Raw genomic sequence first — 19477 nt, 5'->3', positions numbered from 1 at the left:
ACAAAATGTTTTACGTTTTTGAAACTACGCTGACCAAGATGCTTTGCGCGGAAATGCACTTCCTAGTTACTTTGTCGCTTGGCTTCCTATGCTTGTCAGCTGAGCTGTCTAAAACAACAACCGCCAGGAAGATATTTCTGCTGTAATCGCCGAGGTCTGTGGGATTTTTTTGTTTGAAGGTAACTTTATTATTGTTCAGAAAAACTTCTTCAAAGTCTCTCCTTATTTGCACGTCGGTTAACCATTTGATGGCCGACCCTTTGACTTGTGTGGAGATACTGTAACGATAGCGTTACACGACACTCCCATTCAAAATTTGGTGATAACACTTTAGCGAACATATTACCAGTCTACATTGTAAAATATGAGACACTGCAGTTTCTGAATCAATATAAGCCATATTCTCATTCGGCAAACATATGATATGGAATGTTTATACCTTTGTGTCACACTGCTTCTTTCCGCTTAGTAACTTTACTGGCAAAAAAGTTCTTAAAGTTAAAATGAATTATAAATGTAATCCGCTTCTTTGAGTTGGTGTTGCCGAATTGAAAAAGTAGTTATAGAGTTGTCGGGTAGATTTTCCACTTCATGTTATAATGTGTGCGTTTTGTCGAAATCAGGATGCAGTCAAAACCACTACAGTTTTTATGGAGTTTGGTGAACTTAGGTACTTGCAAGGTCAGTTCTCCGAGACTTAATTGTTACTTGCATTGTTAGACGTTGACGTCGGATTCAACTGTATGTGTATGTGAACGAGTGGATCTTATAGTTTCCTGCTGGTTAGAACAGAGATGGTGGTAATTGGGAAGCACTGACAGCCTATCAGCAGTTTCTTCATGAAGTCCAGCCTCACAAAGGTACTTGATTATAATAAGCACATCTAGCAGAGAGAATCCCCTTTGGCCTCCAGTTTGGATGTATTTGATGGAGGACAGAGGAAATCCCTAGAGTGAGAACCAGTGTTCTGCAAGACCCACTTAACATTATGTTAGTAATTTGATTATTTTTTACCTTTCAATATCAGTTCATCCATCTATTTTTTTTTTTAAACCTGTATAAAACATTTGGTCCATAAAATGTCATAAAAGGATGAGACGTGTGTATCTTGATTTCCCTAAGCCCACCATGATGTCATCAGATAGCTTCTTTTGTCCAGCTGACTAAAACCAGGGCATATTCAGTTTACAATCACAAGAGGAAAAAAAGCAGGACATCTCTACATTTAAATGCTAAAAACACAGGGATATTTGGCTTTATAGCTTAAAAAATGACTTGAAATCAATTATCAGTATACTCTCAGATGAATTATCTGTCGATCGATTAATCGACTGATAGCCTCAGCTCTGGTTTGTCAACAGGTCAAGTCCCAGAGGAAAGAAGGAAGACGGCATTTACATCTCAGATGAAAAGCAGGGACTGCTGATAGAATGGAGGATTTCAGGCGGACATACCTGCGTCTGTGTAAGGAGGTAGGTGTGGAGCCCCAGGAGAGTGTTGTGGCGCAACTTCAGGAGAGCAGGGCTGCTCAGGGTTCCAGACTGGACCTGAGTGGACAGAGCCTGTCTGTGGATACCTGCTCTGTGCTGGCCAGGGCCTTCCAAAAAGAGACCATCTTCACAGAGGTTTCACTCAGTGACTGCATGCTCAGTGAAGAAGGTATGTGAGTTTTTAAGACAGACAAACCATCTATGTGTAGTCTGATATAGTATATTGTGTGTTGATTATTATAAAACAGCTTTTACCATAACTGATACATTGGTTTACTTTTATCCTTTAAAAAAAGCAAAGAAAGCTGACTGAAGCTGCAAGAGAAGTCAGTCCCCTGTGGTTACTTAGTACTGCCTGTAACCTTTCAATAAAACCTGCCTGAGTTTGCCTGAAGTAGCAAACTTATCTAATGCAGATTAGTCTGATTTTTGAAGGGTAATGCTAATGATCTTCTATTTTGTTCTTTGCACTGTTGTTTTTATCAAGCACTATTCAAACTGGAGCAAATTTGTTGGGGACTATTTTCAGCAGTGGATTAATTCAGATTTGGTGCACTTGTCATTATTTGCAGCAGCTGGACAGTGTGAGTCAAAGTAAACTACAGTGTGTGTGTGTGTGTGTGTGTGTGTATGTTCATAGTAATGAATGAACATGTCACCCAGTGCAACAGTGTGGCTCACTGATGTGTTTTTGGAAAACAATGGAGAAGATATATCAGATTATAGCTACACGCACACACACACACACACACACACACACACACACACACTGATGTTTAACAGGAGACATTCATTGTTGTTTTGATTCTGCATGTGATATTTGATTACATTATGTATAACGGAAGTCTCTGATTTCATTCTTGTGTGTGACTCTCAGCTACCAAAGTACTCCTGATTGGACTGTTTGGCAACACCACTGTGAAAATCCTGGATCTGAAGGTACTCCTGCCAGATTTGACTGTTGACATTCTTAGACACTAATGGATTTTATCCATGAGATGCGCATTGCTAGTCAGCTGATGCAAATTATTGTTCACAGGGGAATAACCTGAGGTCATCAGGGGCTGAGGTTTTGGGAAAGTTGTTGGCACACAACAAGACTCTGCGTAGGTGAGAATGATACTCTTCATGTGAGAACATTGTCAGTTACTGTAAAACAGCACGTGTATTTTTACAGTGTCAAAAAAAAAGTCAGTAAATACCTGAATGACCTGGTTTTCTGTATTGATTGGTCATAAAATGTAAACTGATCTACATCTTAGTCACAACTACCAACAAACACAATGTGCTTAAGCTAATAACGGACAATTTTAATCTTTAGTATCCTTATTAAACACAGCCATTACACATTCACAGTCCTGGTGGGAAAAGAGAGCAGGGAGGACAAGCTCTTCCATCTATTGTACGAGAAAGGATTCTCAATCAGGATGTAACCCTGATTTTTGAAACTAAAATGAACTCCACAGTGCTGCAACAGTGAATAATGTCTCATCCTCATGAATTAAGGCTCTAACTGCTGTTTGCAGGCTGGTGTTGGAGTGGAACGCGTTGGGGGTGTGGGATGAGGGCTTCTCACTCTTTTGTGAGGGTTTGGCCTCCAACAGCGTGCTGACACACCTGGACCTGCGCAACAATCAGATCAACCACCACGGAGCATCTGAGCTCGCGCTGGCACTCAAACGCAACACCGTCCTAGAAGTGTTAGGTGATTCACAGTGAAATTAAATATGAAAATAAATATATATTTTTTATGTCAAACCCACTTCTGGACTGAGGACACAAGCTCTGTAGTGCAATAGTACACACTCCACCGTATAGCTGTAGAAACAGAATTATTTAGTAGTTCAGTCAGGAAACTCAACTGTAGTTTTGTGTAGTCAGTCTTTGAATTAAATAATTTTGGATAGAATATCACAGCTGGAGGTAATAATCTTTAATCCTGAAACATTGGTGTCACAGTAATAAAAAATACTCCTCTGGATCAATTTCTTTCAAATGCATGAATTTAAAAGCCCTGCATGAAATCTGTAAGTGTGTTGAAAAACAACCAGGTTTTCTGTTTACATGGACTTTTCTAAAAAATCAGGTTTCTGCAATGGGCGTCACGGTGGTGCAGTGTTGCTTCAAAGCAAGAAGGTTGTGGGCTTGAATCTGCCATCTGCCTCGTGCCTGTGTGGGTTGTTCAACAGCCAGTGTCAAACAGAGAAACGGCTTTTAATCATAAATACATATGATGTATTCGTTATCAGTAATGGTCAACAATCACTTTCCTCTGTTATTTGAAAACAAGAGTCCTCCATAGTTTTTGCAGTCAGTCTGATATTGATACTTATATGATGTACATGAATGATGGACCACTCTAGCCTCTCTTAATGACTGTTACTGTCTGTTCACAGATCTGAGGTGGAACAACATTGGTCTGCTGGGTGGCAGGTCCCTGCTAGAGGCTCTGCAGAAGAACAAGAGCATAGTGCAGCTGGAGATGGCAGGAAACAACATTCCCAGTGATACACTCAAAGCTCTTGGTAAGTCTTTCATTCAGAGGGTGTAATAATTAAAGTTACATCTGTGAATGTCCCTTGAACAGAATGTCTTCAATTTATGATTTATCATGCCTCTCATTACTGGGAAAATCTGTGTCTCCGTCTTTGTTCATGACTATTTTGTGCTTGTTGTTTAACCCTTTTAGAGCAAACCACTGGGCACAACTCAGACAGACAGTCCACCCTGAGAGAGAGCCGCAGCAGGACCCAGGTCCTCAGCATGGAGATTCAAACACTGAAAGACATGAAGGGCCGCCAGGTAACCCTCAAACTAAAGCATGGAGTAATTCTGATACTCGTAGGCTGCTTTCACACCTGTACTTTGATTCATTTGGTCTAGACCAAGAAAAAAAATAAATAAATAAAATTTAAAATACATTTATTTCCTTTTAATTCTGATCTGGGGTGGCGTGGTGGTGCAGTGGTTAGCACTGTCGCCTCACAGAGAGAAGGTTCTGGGGGTGGTCTTTCTATGTGTGTTCTCCCCTTGTCTGTGTCTCCGGGTACTCCGGCTTCCTCCCACAGTCCAAAGACATGCACATTAGGTTAACTGGTGACTCTAAATTGCATGTAGGTGTGAATGTGAGCATATACTTCAGCCCTGTGATAGACTGACGTCCTGTCCAGGATGTACCCTGCCCTCGCCCAATGTCAGCTGGGATTGGCTCCAGCCCCCTATAAGGATAAGTGGTATAGAGGTATAGCTAATGGATGGATGGAATTCTGATCTGGTCCATGTTCACACTGACTTTTCATAAATGAACCAAGAAAATATGAAGTCACATGGGCTGACAGGTGACTCCTTAATTGGACAGCTTTGGAGATGTCATCCTGCATCATCAGCATGCACTTACGTGGTGACGTTAAATTAATCTGACTGACATCAGTCTTCTCAGCAAGCTTATCAAGAAATAACCTGATTATGAGAATTAGTGGTACAAGTAAAGGCTTTAGTTGCTATGTTTCACTTACTCTCTAATGTCACTTGAGATGCCTCCTAAAATATATGACCAGAGAAACTTCTCACATTCCTTCTCACATTCATCTGAAATGACATGAACTGAAGTCGGTGACTGCTGTCACCATGCTTTGTTAACGGTGAAGTTTCAAGCCTACCGGTGGTGTTCTTCATACTCTAAAGACTTTTGGGCCTTTTTAGACATACACAAGAATTTGATTTATGCTGAAGTTTATGGTCATCACTCTGGTTGTTTCTCCTCTCTTTCAGTTCCTAAACCTGATGGAAACCATAGACAGGCAGAGGGAAGAGATAGGACGCTCCAACAGGTGAGAGCAAGTGGTATTATGTTCAGTCATTTGCTGTAACAATAGCTGTATAACTGAGAGGAACAAGCTCCACATCAGCCTTTAACCCACCTCATATTTGCACTGGAAAGGAAATAATGCTTGGGAGATACAGCACTTATTCACTTTTGGCAGCACATATTTCACTCTGCATCTACCTCAAAAGCAATATTGAGATTGTAAAACAAATATCATTTTAAGAAAAACAAATTTTGTGTCCATGACCTCATTACTTCCTTTCTGGTCAATGTCCTGTCTGTCATTAGGTCCACTTCCATTCAGATTGGCCAACTCCAGGAAGCTCTGAATGAGAGGAAGTCGGCTGTCAACTCTCTCACTGCCAAGTAAGCATTTCATCCTCCTTTATTCTACATTCGCAATATGAAGAACAGGACAGTCTGTGTGTGTAATACCCAGCCAAGCACAAGACTGTATAAAAGACTACAGTATAACCTACAGTGCACACTTTGTCTGACTTGGCCCTCCTGAAATACTGATGCATGCCGAATATTTAATCAGGTGACCACAACCTGATGCTTGTATTCATTTCCCCTGACCCATCATGATATAAACTCTTTCTACTAGGACAGAGCTGGTACTCCATGTGTGTGTGTGTGTGCGTGTGTGTGCGTGTGCATATATATATATATGAACACTGGAGGGGTTCACATTTGAATTTGCATAATAAATGCAAAGCTAGCAGCCGTTAACAAACATTACTGGTGTACACAAAACTATACAAAGCATTAAAAACATTAACATCTGAGATTTAGTTATTATGTGCTGTTACTCTTAATGATATGTATGGGTCCAAAATTGATCGACTAGATTTGAAACCAGATTTCTGTTTTCTCCCTGTTTCAGTGTGAGAAAGCCTCAAGGCAACCAGTTTTCAACATCATTGTAGCTGTTCGGGGAATTTATGAGAGTCAAGTTCAAGTTTGTAGTCAAGTCCAGTGGGACGAGAAGTGGTGTTTCCTCAGCATAGCTATGGTAACTTGTGTTTACTGAGGATGTAACAAGGGAGAAGGATGTAAAGGCTGTACAGAAAGAAACCAAGAACAGACCCCTGTGGGACCTCAGAGAGTAAACTGACTCTGGTGTTCTTCCTGCATGTCACTGTTCATTTTTCATAGTTGATATTTTTCTCCTGTGATAATCATGAGATACCATGTGTTCAGATCTGATAAATTCCACTTAGATTTTTTTTTAACAATGTTTTGATTGAATTTTCATTATACAGACTTTGCTGATTAACTTTCTGTCAATTGACTAATTGATTCCTCTGATCACATGATTATTTGATGTGCAGACTGCAGATGACAGAGGCTGCCCTCGCCCTGTCTGAGCAGAAGAATCAAAACATGGGAGAACTGCTGACTCGGGTGAAGGCTGAGAAAGAAGAACAGAGGGAGCAACAAAGCAGAGAGAGGAAGAAAGAGCAAGAGGTGAGAAGACAATGTTAAAACATGTTAAAAAAAATGTTAGCTTGTTTTTACCCTTTTTATATATGATTCAGCCTGTAACTAACTCATGAAAGATTAAATTGAACACTTTTTGCTATTTGAATGATAAATATAGTTTCTTAACTCAATGCAAATGTTAGCACAACCCTGTCATGTGCTGTAACTAGTGATACATGTTAGCTTGAGTTCATGCTGAGGATGATCAACTGACAATTAGCTGTGAGAAAAACCTTGAGCCAAGGTTCCAGAATGGACAAAATACTGCAGCCATATTACAGTGACAACTGCAACAGCTCAGAGTCACATCCTCACAGTCCAAGGACAAACAAGTACAGACAAACAAGTCTTTACTTTGCATGGCAATAAATGTTTACAATCCAGTCAGTCAGTCAGTGTACCACTGTGGTTAGAAAGCAATCTGTAGAGTTAGTAATAACCAGTTTTATAATTGAATGATATGAGGCAACCTGTAAACAGAAAATTAGTCACTGTAGTAATAAATATATGTAAATAAAAAGTCACCTGCTTTTGAGTTTGCACACTGCACATCAGGTCACATACACCTTCATTAAGCTTTTTTTATGCCTCTGTGCCGTCGACAACCAGAGCCAGAGGTGTTAAGTACTCAGCCTGTCATCCCTTTCTTGTGAACTGCATATCTCAATGATGCTGTCACGGAACTTCTTCAAATTTGGCACAAACTAGGACTCAGGATAAACTTATTAGATGTTGGTGGTCAAAGGTCAAGGTCACGGTGACCTCACACGGTGGCCTTGTGAACGTTTTTTTTTTTTTCTCCAAAATCTGGTGCAAAGGTCCACTTGAACTGATGGATGGTTTTGCCTCTTGAATGAGACCACCTTGAGGGAATTTGCAAACATTCACTTGGACTCAAAGATAAAGTGATTAGAATTTGGTGGTCAAAGATCAAAGGGCAAGGTCACTGTGACCTCACAAGACATGTTTTTGGCCATAACTCACAGATTCATACACTAATTATGACACAATTTAACTCAATTTAGACATTTTATATCCAAATGGTCAAAGCTCAACTTCACTGTGACATCATAATGTTCTGCAAAAACACCTCTGGCCTTTATTCAATGCTGTAACTCAGGAAGGGGAGATTATGACCATATTTCCTGCACATTGGCTGGTTGGCAGAGGTATACGACCACAAGGCGGTGATTTTAGTGTCTTCAAGCTGGTGTGCTCCTCAGTACATCAACAGCTCAAACGCACGACTGTCTGGAGCATCTGTGTTATGGAATACTCACTGTTACAGGCTTTTCTTTTAGGAAAGAAAAAGCCAATCTTGGTGCACACAAAGGAAGAATCCATTCTCCTTTTTGGACATTTAGCGTCTACTGATGGATCAGAAACATCTTTTGTGTCACTTCGGCTCTAAGAAGCTAGTATTTTCCCTGTACAGGCTGCTTAAGCCTGTAACCTGCCCATATGCAAACATTTGTAGTTATATACTAATGCAAATTTCTAACACATTGCTTTTATTACTTGTTACTATATCATATTATTGTCAACTGCCACTCATGTGTTCAGTTCATAGCAGCTGGATTGATAATCCCACAGTTAACTGAGCCAGTTGGTCACGCAACGTTAACAGAGAGCCTGCACATGTTGAAATTGCTCTGTGAGGGTGGAATAAATTAAACCGACTTTGCATTATCAATGATCTGGTAACAGCCTAGCATGGCAAGATCAAGGTCATGTTCAGTGTTGCAGCAGCATTAACTCATGTTGTCTGTTTCCAGCTACAATCTGCTCAGAGTCAGTAACACAGACAGTGGAGTTCTGCAAAACTTGAACATATTATGACAAACTGATACATACCATATCAAAATCATTTACACTTATGAGATATGCTTGTTTGAAATTTGTGCTCAGCATCAAATTGTTTTTTTTATCCTGTAGGACTGTGCGCTCAGAGAGGGCAAACTCCTCAGAGAGATCCAAGACCAGACCCAAACCAGCATCCAACTCAGGAGCAAAGTAAGAGAACAGTGTGTAACAGGGTCAGTTTATGTATTCAGTATTTGATTATGTTTGATTAGGGGCACTTTTCAATCAATTCAATTGAATACATTTGAATTGAGACATAAATTGCCTCAAGGCACTTTACAGACTCAGATGGAGACTTTAATCACATGCAGTACTATATAAATGCATGGGCAGAGAAAGAGAATTAATTAAAGCATTGTTGGTAAAGCATCGTTGAACAGTATAGTTTGTGGGCCGCTGGTGAAGTTGGTGATTTAAAGGAAGAAACGGTTGAAGTTAGTTCAGAGAGATCTATCAGAGAGAAGCAGTCTTAATATAAATCAGATGCTACAGTCAATTCTAAGGCTGCTCTACTGGACAATATATCTGTGCCAGTTGTGGTAGATGTGAGCCTGACTGTTTTTGTGTTTTGTATGTGTTAGGTGGAGGAAATGGAGCGCAGGTGTAAGTCTCAGCAGCACCAGATCTTTGAGCTGAAGCAAGAACTGACCAACAGCACGGCTGAGCTCAAGCTGCGACTAGCACAGGCAGAAGGTAACACACACATACAGAACACACACTCACTTTCACAATCTCACACACACACACACACACACACGCACACTTTATTACAAGAAACCCAGCAGAGATTTCCTGTGTGTCACCCTCTGACAGACCGTCTGGAAGCAGAGAAACGTAGGTCCAAGCAAGCCCTGGAGGACATGGACGCTCTCCGACAGAAAGAGGTGCTCTCTTGAAATTCTAAGCAGGGTACAAAAGAATGAAATGGTCTTATTATTGTAGTTTTGTCCATCACTTGGTAGCTCCAATCTGTAATATTGCACTCACTAAGTTAATAGCTTAGAACTGGGAACATAATGACAAAACTAAAAAGAAATCTGATCTGTCTGAAACAAGCTGTCAGATGATCAGAGTTAGTCAAACTCATTTGGAAGAGAAAACAAAAAGTGAGAGGTCGAATTATTTCCCAAACTGTCCGCTGTAAACATCCATCACAGTTTACAGAGCTACTTCCTGCTTTACCTTTGACCTGCTCTACTGCTGTACAAACGGTGTGTAACTTGAAAAATTCAGGTGTGCTTACACAGTGTTAGTTAGATAATCTGATTAAACTCTTGGTTTGGTTCGTGTTCATGCTTCTTAAACTGTCAGACTCAGTGACTGACCTGGTGAGTACAGTGTTATTATAACCAACAGAAACGATGGACAAACCTCTGTCAGCGAGACCCAAGTTGTAATAAACTAGAGTTATCCTGTAAATGACTGTCCAAAGACATGCACATTAGGTTAATTAGCGTGCCCATAGGCATGAATGTGAACATGGGTGGTTGTATGTCTCTATATATCAGCCCTGGACTGACTGGAGACCTGTCCACGGTGTGCCACGCCCTCGCCCAGTGTCAGCTGGGATTGGTTCCAGCACACCGGCAGCTGATAGAATACACAGTCTTGCCAAAATATTCCACTGCTCTACAAGTGGTGCCAATGCAGTAAAATTAGCTTTGCAAATGTTTTATTGGGAAGGAAGTGCTTTCATCATGTTTGTTAGACCTCAGTGTCTTTTAGTGAGTAAACATGGCTCTTGTTTGTTTACATGGAAACTCTGCAGGGCACCTTCAGTGGAAAAATTACAATTACATAAATCATTTGAACCTCAGAAGATGAATAAATAAATAAGAGAAAAGAAAATATATTTTTACTCACACATACTTCAACCATGACATTTTACTTATTGTGGACATTTGTGGAAGAGTTTATAGATGTTTTAAAAGAGTATTTAAAAGAATAGTTTAACACGTAATTCCAGGAAGTCTGAAATCTTTTTGTTGCCATGAGGTTGTCAAGGCAACCAGTGTAGAGATTCCTGGAAGATTACTGCACCTGGCCAAGAAATAGTCAGCGACAGAATCCCCTTTAGAGCCACATCATGTTATTTTCCACTTGAGTATTTGTACTGATTACACAGACAAGATGTAACTTTATAGGTGCCGAGCAGCCAATTTTGTTACCACTAAACAGTTTATTTTTTATTTTATTATGCCCCTGCACCGGCGACAGCCAGAGCTGTTGGTCCAATTCTTTTGAATACGATATCTCAGTAGTGACTCGAGGGATTTTGTTGACTTGGACTCAAGGATGAACTGATTATATTTTGGTGGTCAAAGGTCAATGTCACTGTGACCATTTTGGCTGTAACTCACAGATTCATACACTAATTAGGACACGATTTAACTCAAATGTCCATAAGGATAAAATTAAGCAATGACATTTTCAATCATAATGGTGAAAGGTCAACTTCAGTGTGACATCATTTTCTACAAAAACCCTTTTGGCCATTATTCAGTGCTATAACTCAGGAAGGGAAGATTGTGACCATATATATTGCAATTTGGCTGGTTGGCAGAGGCATACAACCACGAGGTAGTAATTCTGTTTTTTCTGTATGATTCACCTTAGCTCAGTTTTCTAATTTATATTAGAAATATATATTTAATTTATAAAATGCTAGAAATTCTAATTTTCTGTCAGGTGGAGCATGTGAACCGTCATCTCGAAGAGAGTGAGAGAGTTCTGCAAGAACGCATCTTCAAACTGGAGGGGCAGCGGATACAACTGGAAGAGGTCAGAGTCTGGGGATTTCATCAAATGTATGGTGTCCAGTGCACAGAATTTTAATCCTCACACAGGACAGGGTAGACCATCCACCAGTTTGCTCATCAGGTCAGAGGGGTTAAAAATACTATTGCAGTGCTGTTAAATCTCTACACTGATTTCAATTCAGCCTTTTCCGTCACATTCTAACATGGATTTTAATACTGTTTGTTGGTTGGTTAGCTCTCTGTATTGTGTCTGGGCTACAGAGACAGCTCAGGCCAGCAAACTGGACTCCCAGCAGCCCCTACACAGTGAGGCTGATTAGTTTCCATCACAGTGGAGATTTTACCTCCCTAGAGGTGACACAGGTACATGAGATCTGTACTCCCGTCAGCTATTGGCTTTTTAAGCCAAATGTGATTCGGCCTGTTGACAGCCGCAGACGTAGAACGGCGTCCTCTAGCTTCTCGCTTTCCCTCACTGCTGTCTCTTATGGTTTTGGTGAGAAATGACAGTGACGACAATGACCTGGTGTTATTTGTGTATGTATTGCATGTATGCAGATATTGTATTGGTTGCTGTTTTGCTTTTCGTCTTTACTATCATTGCCTGCTGTCTGCAGAGCTTTACTTACTCCACTTGTCACCTCTAATCATACGACCGTCGTTATGAGCTGAACTCCTGCAGCTCATTAACACAGGATTTATACATGTATTTACACGTTCAAGCTACAACGGCTAGAGAGATACCATGTGCAGACATTAAGAGCTGTGATTGGACGGCTTGGGCAGCTTGTGTTTCTTTCTTCATGTCTGATGGAAATGCAGGAAGACAGTGAAGACAACACTAAGGAAGTTGCAGAAAGAAGTGTCAGGACAACATGTCTAACAAACACAAACCTGCTCACTGTGTTCTGCCTCTGTCATTGTGAATGAAAGTATGTCAACACATTACTTTGGAATATGTAATTTCGCAAGACATGTCTTAATACTGTACAATACTCCTTTGTAGTTTTGGTGTGCTGCTTTCAATAGATGAAATCAGACACTGAACTATAAATCAGTTCCCTTATCAGAGGCACTGCAGCAGTATACTCTGTATGTGCTCAAGTGACCTTTACCTTTACATAAATTTACTATAAGCTGCTCAGATTCAATTCCAAAGACTGAGTGGATGCTGTATTTATTGAATGTGGGAAATTATACTTTCCCTAACTGTATTTTTCCGGGGAGTTCAGTTATTCAAATCTACGAGTTGGCTCCTCTGGGAATTTCCCACCTCTCACGTCCAACTGGAAAAATTCAAGAACATTGGGAACACTTTGGCGCTGGAGTGTTGAATTAAAACACTGTCTACATTGTTGGTGTGGAGGCACAGCTGGTGGACACAGTGAAATAAACACATACACATCTGTACTATAATGTAACGTCATGTGAAAATGTAACATGCCTCTGTTGTAGGAGCTGAGTAAAGCCAAAGCAGCGTGTGTGACAGAGAGGGCTCAGGCGGAGGAGGAACTGGGAAGAGTGCGAACTCAAGTGCGTCTGGAAGAGGTGGGTTGTAAAATATGCATCTCTGATCAGTTTTTAATGTCACACTCACTTTGTTTGCTTCCAACTGTCCAGTGAATGGAAAGCAAGATAAATCAACAACTGAGGTCAAACTGCCATTAAAATCAAGCTCTTGATTTTTATGGTCCTTAAATAATAATGTTTGTCAGCCCCTGAACTTTTCTGTAGCTCCACCTTCAGGCGTGGTAAGAAACAATACCACGTCCATGCAAGAACTGTCAGTTCAATACCTCACTTTCTATGCTGATCCCTAAACTATACTTTTTAAATACATTCCTATTAGGAATATGAACATGTTTTGTCATTTAGTAGAAGAAGGAAAAATTCTAAACTGTTAAACACAAGCAGCTATATAAGATCTTTACTGAAATAAGTAATCTCACAATAAAGAACAACATTTTGGAAGCAATAAGATGTTTAACAAGATGACACATGTGACCAGGCTTTCAGTGCCAGCTATGGGTCATGGACAGTCTGACAGTTAATATTGTGTGTTATAGCCAGGTCAGTTCAAAGACGCAATACAACACTTTCCTCCTTCAGTTTCTCTACCATCTTCCTCCTTCTCTTTGTTTCCTCTGAGCAGCAGGAGCACGTGTCATCCTTAGAGGAGAAGCTCCGCACGGTGCGCTCCTCCTTGCAGGAGGTGCAGCTCCACTGCTCCCAGCAGAAACAGACCATCTCTGATCTGCAAGCCAAGACCGGCCAGCAGAGCGTCGAGATGGACGGACTGCGGCGCAGGATAGAGGAGCTCCAGCAGGTCAGGACCCACCAGATGCCCATTACACATAAAACTTTCCAGGGTCACAATGTGGGCATCATTATGTTTCACATATAACTCATTTTACAGTTGAACTAATGGTTCATGTTTGATGACATGCAAATCAATATAAAATATCTGATCTGTGCAGTCAGTCACCTCATCAGATATCTGATATTTTATTAAATGTGGCTTTTCCACTGAAGTGCCTGTGGTTCAGTGGTTGAACTGTCACCTCACGGTGATAAGCTCCTGGACTTGAAGCCAACCAAAAATCATACAAGGAACACACAGACATGAACATACATATTTTTAGATTTGGTGTGACTTACACTTTAGCACCTCTAATGTCATTGCAAATAAACATCCATAAATACACTGAGAAATCACAGAAAAATATTACTAGTTATAACTGTAGACTTGCAGCCTGAGAATAATCAGGTATCAAAGTATTCCTGTATAATTGTCTGTACATCCAATACAGTGGGTGCTGTTGTCTCAATTTTGCCTGAATATGGATCCACAGCATCAGACTGAGTTTCAGATTTTTTTCTCACACATTTCAATATTCTTTGAGTTGTTTTTCTGACACAAGTGCATAACCCAGCCCCGGTTATGACAGGTGTTAAAATGATAAATAAAATGATTTACCTTAGGTCTGGATTATGGCAAGGCCTTGCAGCTTTACAACATATGCTGAATGTTTCATTTGCCAACAATAAAAAAACAATGCAGATGAGAGCTCAGCTTGTTTCCCCTCTTCTCGTGTCGCCAGCTGTGCACTGAGCTTGGTTTCAGTTCATTTAGGACAACAAATAGATGAAGACAGAAACTAAACTAATAATTCACAGATGAGGACTCTCTCTCTTTGTCCATTGTGGTCTCAGCAAGAAGTTGCTCTTTATAGCACACCACTCTCATGCTTCCATATCTTTACTCTGTCTCAAAAATGACTAATGACAGTATGTGACCATGTCTCCAGCAGCAACCACACAGCTGGAACACAAAGCAGCTCTCGCAAATCCAGAAGAACTAAACACAGGAGAAGCCAAAATCATCAAACACTGACTCACATTGACTTGATTTGAAGTACAGAGAATATTACCAAGTTTCTACAGTGTCATCTTTAGCCTCTGCTTACTGTGGCTCATACAACAGAGTTTTCAGCTTTCAGGTGATTGGATGTTTGTTACTGAAAATCCACCTTAAGAGGCATAGTCGACATCTCTCCTGTAGTGTTTATGTCCCCAGGGTTGTACCTTTGACATTTTATCAAAGAACCAGATATTTTCTAACACAGTTCTTCATTGTTTGTACTAAAGATTTAAGCAGGAGAATTTCATGTCAGCTAATATTGTCTGTAAGAAAATGAACAGGGCTTATACTCGCAGACAGATGATGGGTGCCTAAAGTAATTCCTCCCACTTTGCAACTCTATGATAGATTACCAACTGTACAAGTTGAACCACATCTGTTACCAGCGCTGAGATAAACCCCAACTGCCACTAAAGGCTGCTGTGCTGTGGCCTGAAAGTGATAATCAAAGGGTGTTTGTCTGTTAGCATCAATGTGCATTGGGTGTTTAACAGGCGTTGTGTTGTTGCAGGAGCTGTCATGTAAGGACCAGGAGAAGGTGGCTGAGGTGAGCCGGGTCAGGGTGGAGCTGCAGGAGCAGATTGGACATTTAGAGGCGGAGAGGATGGCACAGGCAGGACTCAAAGAGAAGATCAGTGCTCTGGAAAGAGAGATTAAAGGTACATTTTTTTATTGTTAGCAAAAAAAGCACATTTCAAAAAGTTGAGATGAGTTTCCTCTTCTGTCTCTGTTTGTGTTATTTGTTTCAGTGCAAATTAATTTGTCTAAAGAAATGTATTGATACCAGAAGCATGAGTTTTGAATTTTTTTCTGTAATGCTGTCTTTTATCTTTTACACACTGACAATGTTCAAAATATAAAATGTAACGAACAAGACCAAGATCAAGATCAATATAGATGTGGATATTAATTATGTATATTTACAGTATATTATTTGTGTGTGTGTGTGTGTGTGTGTGTGTGTGTGTGTGTGTGTGTGTGTGTGTGTGTGTGTGTGGGTAGGTCATCCACTGTCCCTCAGGCAGTTGTGGCATGTTGATATATATTGGGCAGATGTGCTGTGTCTTGTTCACCTGTTTTTAATATTGAGAAATCATTTAGCTCATTGAAATTAGGGATTACAAAACTGAATTGGTTAAAAGTAAATTATGTTTATTTCACTGAATGATTTAAATTTTAGGAGGAACTGTCTGTGGAACTGTGACCATGTGTTGTTTTCTTTGGCTTGCCATGATTTTTGTGTGTTGTACTTGGTTGTACTGTATAACTTGGTTTACTCTGGTTGGTCTTTGTGGTTTGCTGTCCTGCAGTACTTAGCAGTAACCACAGAGAGGCGCTCCTCGACAAAGAGAGTGAAATGTCCTCCATGCTGGAGAAGCTGCGGCTGAAGGAGGCAGAGATCCAGAGGATGAGGGAGGATGAGGCCAACAGAGCCAGCTACCTGCAGAGTGCCATCCTCACCTATGTTCAGGGCTCTCCTCTGGGACAGTACAGCAGCCCCAAGAAATGACAGAGAGAGCTCAGCACAGTAGCTGTAACCCCTGAGCCCTCACTGGGCGCCCGCACAGGTCAGGAGAGTCTGCAGAATGGAAAAATCATCAGTATAAGAGTCGTATGGGAGATAATTGGTGCTGGGCAGTATGACTATTAGCACAACAAAATGTGCAGACAAAGCCAAAAAATTAAACTTTTAAAACTGTAAGAACTTTGTTAATACTCGCAGTTACTGCACCTCATCAGTACTTTAGTTTGAACTGCTGTTGCCACATCGCAACACACTGAATTTACAGTAAGAAGGACTCATCTTAGCAGGTAATTTAATCTTTTGTTCCACTAAGGACAACAGTGTTGGTCAGTACGTCAATACTGAAGATTTTAAAGGAAATTATTGTTTTTTTACAGCTTGAGTCTTGTCATTGTCATTTATCTCTGTCTCCCTGTTATGATAAGACTATCATCACTGAAGTTAATAGTAATAGCTGAGATCTGGGAATACAATGACATCAATAGAAAGAAGTCAGACAAGAAATATGAGTAATCAGATGATCAGACAAGTTGGATGCAAGAGAAAAGTTGATCCAGATTAACCAAACCACTTTATTTCAACACTTGTGAAACATCATTGATAATCCCTCATCGTCAAAGTTGAAGCAAGAAGTGAGTCTGTGAAAATGTGATAGATATTTAGATATTTAGATAGTCTGGCTAATAATTTTCCTTTTCACCTTAATTTTCTCTTTCATGTATTTTGACTGACCTGGTTCCAGACCTCCAGATCATCACTGATTTGTGAACAGATCTGGTGTTGTGCCCGCTGAGGACAGTTTCCATTGTTGGGGACTAAGAGACTACTCATGGGACATGTCATCTTCCTACATCACAAGCTATGATAAATTTACTCAAGTTTACAGTTCTCTTAGCTGGTCTGCCAGTCTGTCTGTCCATCCATCCATCCATCAATCCATCCATCCATCCATCCATTCTGTCCTACACCTCAGTTCATAGCTTATCTTAACCACGCTATGCAAGTGGTACTGTGCTTTAAGTCAGATGCTAACATGAACATGCTAACATGCTCACAATGACAGTACTAACATGCTGATATCAAGTGTATATGATATTTATAAATATCACCATTTAAGTTTAGCATGTTAGCATGCTAACATGTGTTACCAATAAACACAGCATACACCTGAGGCAGATGGGAGTGACATTAGTTTTCCAGGCTTTTGGTCATAAACCAAAGTGCTGAATGAAGTGGAAATTAGACCTGATGATGGCACTAGATGAAAAGTCAGAGGATCACCACAGTGATTATAATTTATCTTGAGTGGCGCGTCAGTGTGTGGGGCAAGTTTCATGTTAATCCATCAAACAGTGAGACATTTCCCTCCAAACCATAAATATCAACCTCATGACACTAGCAGACGAGTCAGGGGGTTACCATAGTCATTAGGGTACATCGTCAAGAAAACATGAATGTCTGTCAATGTCTGTCTGTTGTAGCGAACAACACACTGGCATTGCCATTCCTAGAGCCACGCCACTAGCATGGTCACTAAGTAGTCTGATATCCATAACACCAGCAAGATCTCCTTCACATTTTTAGATCTTTAACTAAATTTAGCAATTTAGCACACTTATGCTCCTGAGTCTATGAACCTCTTACATATCACCACCCTCAGGGCAAAATGTCCATTTAACCCCCACTGCTTTCGTCTAATAGATAATGCATTGTTCATTCAGTCCAAGGTGCTCAGATTGTGGGCTGTAATGAAAACTTCAGCCTCTAGGGTTTGCTACTAGTGCCTTAGACTTTTACCCATTCTTGTTTCTTTTGAACAAGTAGTTTGTCAGATGGATAAGATTAGTTCCAGTTTCAAAGCAACACGGTTTTATCTCTTCTCAAGGTCAGCTTTGTTTTTACTTGCACATTATTGGAGCAACACTGCAAATTCTGTTTCCATATGTATTTTTATGTCTCCTGTTTTCAGTCAATCAATCAATCAATCAATCAATCAAATAAAACTGTACTACACCAAAATGATAAAGAAATGCTATTGCATTTATATTATAGTCTGTCTTATTTGAAAGAAATGATTTACTGTTTGTAATGAGATTAAACTCGCATCCCTGTCTTTTATTCTGTGCTTAGATCATTGCCAAAGGAAGCCTGCTCTTACATCTTTAGCTTTTACATTAACTGAGATGAACTGTGCTTCAAATTAACTGCACGTGATCATTCATATCATTTCTCGCTGTCCAGCTCCATTCTGCTGAACTTGTTCTTTGTCTCCTCTAATCTCAGTCAGCGTTGTATTGTTAGAGTTTACATGCAAAATGAGATTTGGTTCAAATATGCCTTAATATTGTATCTGTCAAACCAGATGGCTCCCCCCTCCCACCCCACCCCACCACCACCCTCCACACACCACACACCCACCCTTCAGTTCTGATGCAGAGAGCAGAAAAATGATTCACTAAATGTTATCTGCTGTTTTTACTAATAGTATTTTCTTGTATAATAGACACTGCTCTTTTATATCTTGTCATGTTTTCAGATGTGTGATGGATATTTTATTTATGTGCTTAAATGTGTTTTTATCATTTTGCTTTGATTATGATGACGTGTTTTATATCAGTAAAATTAGGTCATTTCTGAAAAAGCAAAGCCTTGTGATTTGTCTTAATGTGTGAATGTGTTAGGGGTTGGTATTATTCTGTATCTCAGGGTACAGTATTCAGGGTGTAGTGTGTTGGTGGGGTGGGGATATATGAGGTCACTGGGTCTTGAAACGGCATCCAAAGAGTTGTAACTTTCAAGATAGTTCACACACATTTCAACCCTGTCAAACCTTTGTCTGAGGCTGTGATATGGGTTAATCACAACCACAAATAATCAATATCTTGAATTTTTAGTAAAGTTATGCTCAAAAACAGAGAGGAGTCTGACATAGGAATGCATCAGGACAAATATAATTACACGAATATAAAATCACTATAAGTAAAATGGAATAAGAAGGAGGAATGCTGTTTCAGTGCAGTAAATAGCCCCTGATGTAATAAAGGACAGTAAAGGGCAGCAGAGAAAATGAATCAAAGTTCCAGCAAAATTAGATTTAAATGTGAAAGT

The 19477-nt window shown here is 40.1% G+C and overlaps 1 protein-coding gene across 4 annotated transcripts; it reads left to right on the top strand.

Moving 5' to 3' along the window:
- The first annotated feature begins 22 nt into the window (after nucleotides 1–22).
- lrrc45 (leucine rich repeat containing 45) lies at nucleotides 23–19015 on the top strand. Of its 4 annotated transcripts, XR_011685066.1 has the most exons (19): nucleotides 23–179; nucleotides 1362–1659; nucleotides 2368–2429; nucleotides 2530–2600; nucleotides 3017–3195; nucleotides 3887–4015; nucleotides 4180–4292; nucleotides 5262–5320; nucleotides 5605–5682; nucleotides 6651–6786; nucleotides 8737–8814; nucleotides 9246–9357; nucleotides 9478–9548; nucleotides 11353–11445; nucleotides 12879–12971; nucleotides 13576–13749; nucleotides 15356–15503; nucleotides 16155–16412; nucleotides 17112–19015. XR_011685066.1 is itself a non-coding variant. In XM_071462602.1 (18 exons), exons 2-18 carry the CDS (start codon nucleotides 1431–1433, stop codon nucleotides 16352–16354), a joined length of 2025 nt encoding a protein of 674 aa, XP_071318703.1. In that variant the 5' UTR covers nucleotides 23–179; nucleotides 1362–1430; the 3' UTR covers nucleotides 16355–19015. The 4 variants fall into 4 exon arrangements, 3 of the variants coding, with proteins under 3 accessions (XP_071318703.1, XP_071318705.1, XP_071318704.1); XM_071462602.1 differs by having other exon boundaries at nucleotides 16155–19015; XM_071462604.1 differs by having other exon boundaries at nucleotides 37–179; nucleotides 1345–1659; nucleotides 16155–19015.
- The last annotated feature ends 462 nt before the right edge of the window (nucleotides 19016–19477 follow it).

This window comes from Trachinotus anak, unplaced genomic scaffold (assembly GCF_046630095.1).
Source record: "Trachinotus anak isolate AG129_WGS33_773 ecotype Australia unplaced genomic scaffold, CSIRO_AGI_Tana_v1 ptg000025l, whole genome shotgun sequence".
NCBI classification, from domain to species: Eukaryota; Metazoa; Chordata; class Actinopteri; order Carangiformes; family Carangidae; genus Trachinotus; species Trachinotus anak.
Note: the sequence above shows the minus strand (reverse complement) of the source record. Positions and strands in the feature narration are given on the sequence as shown.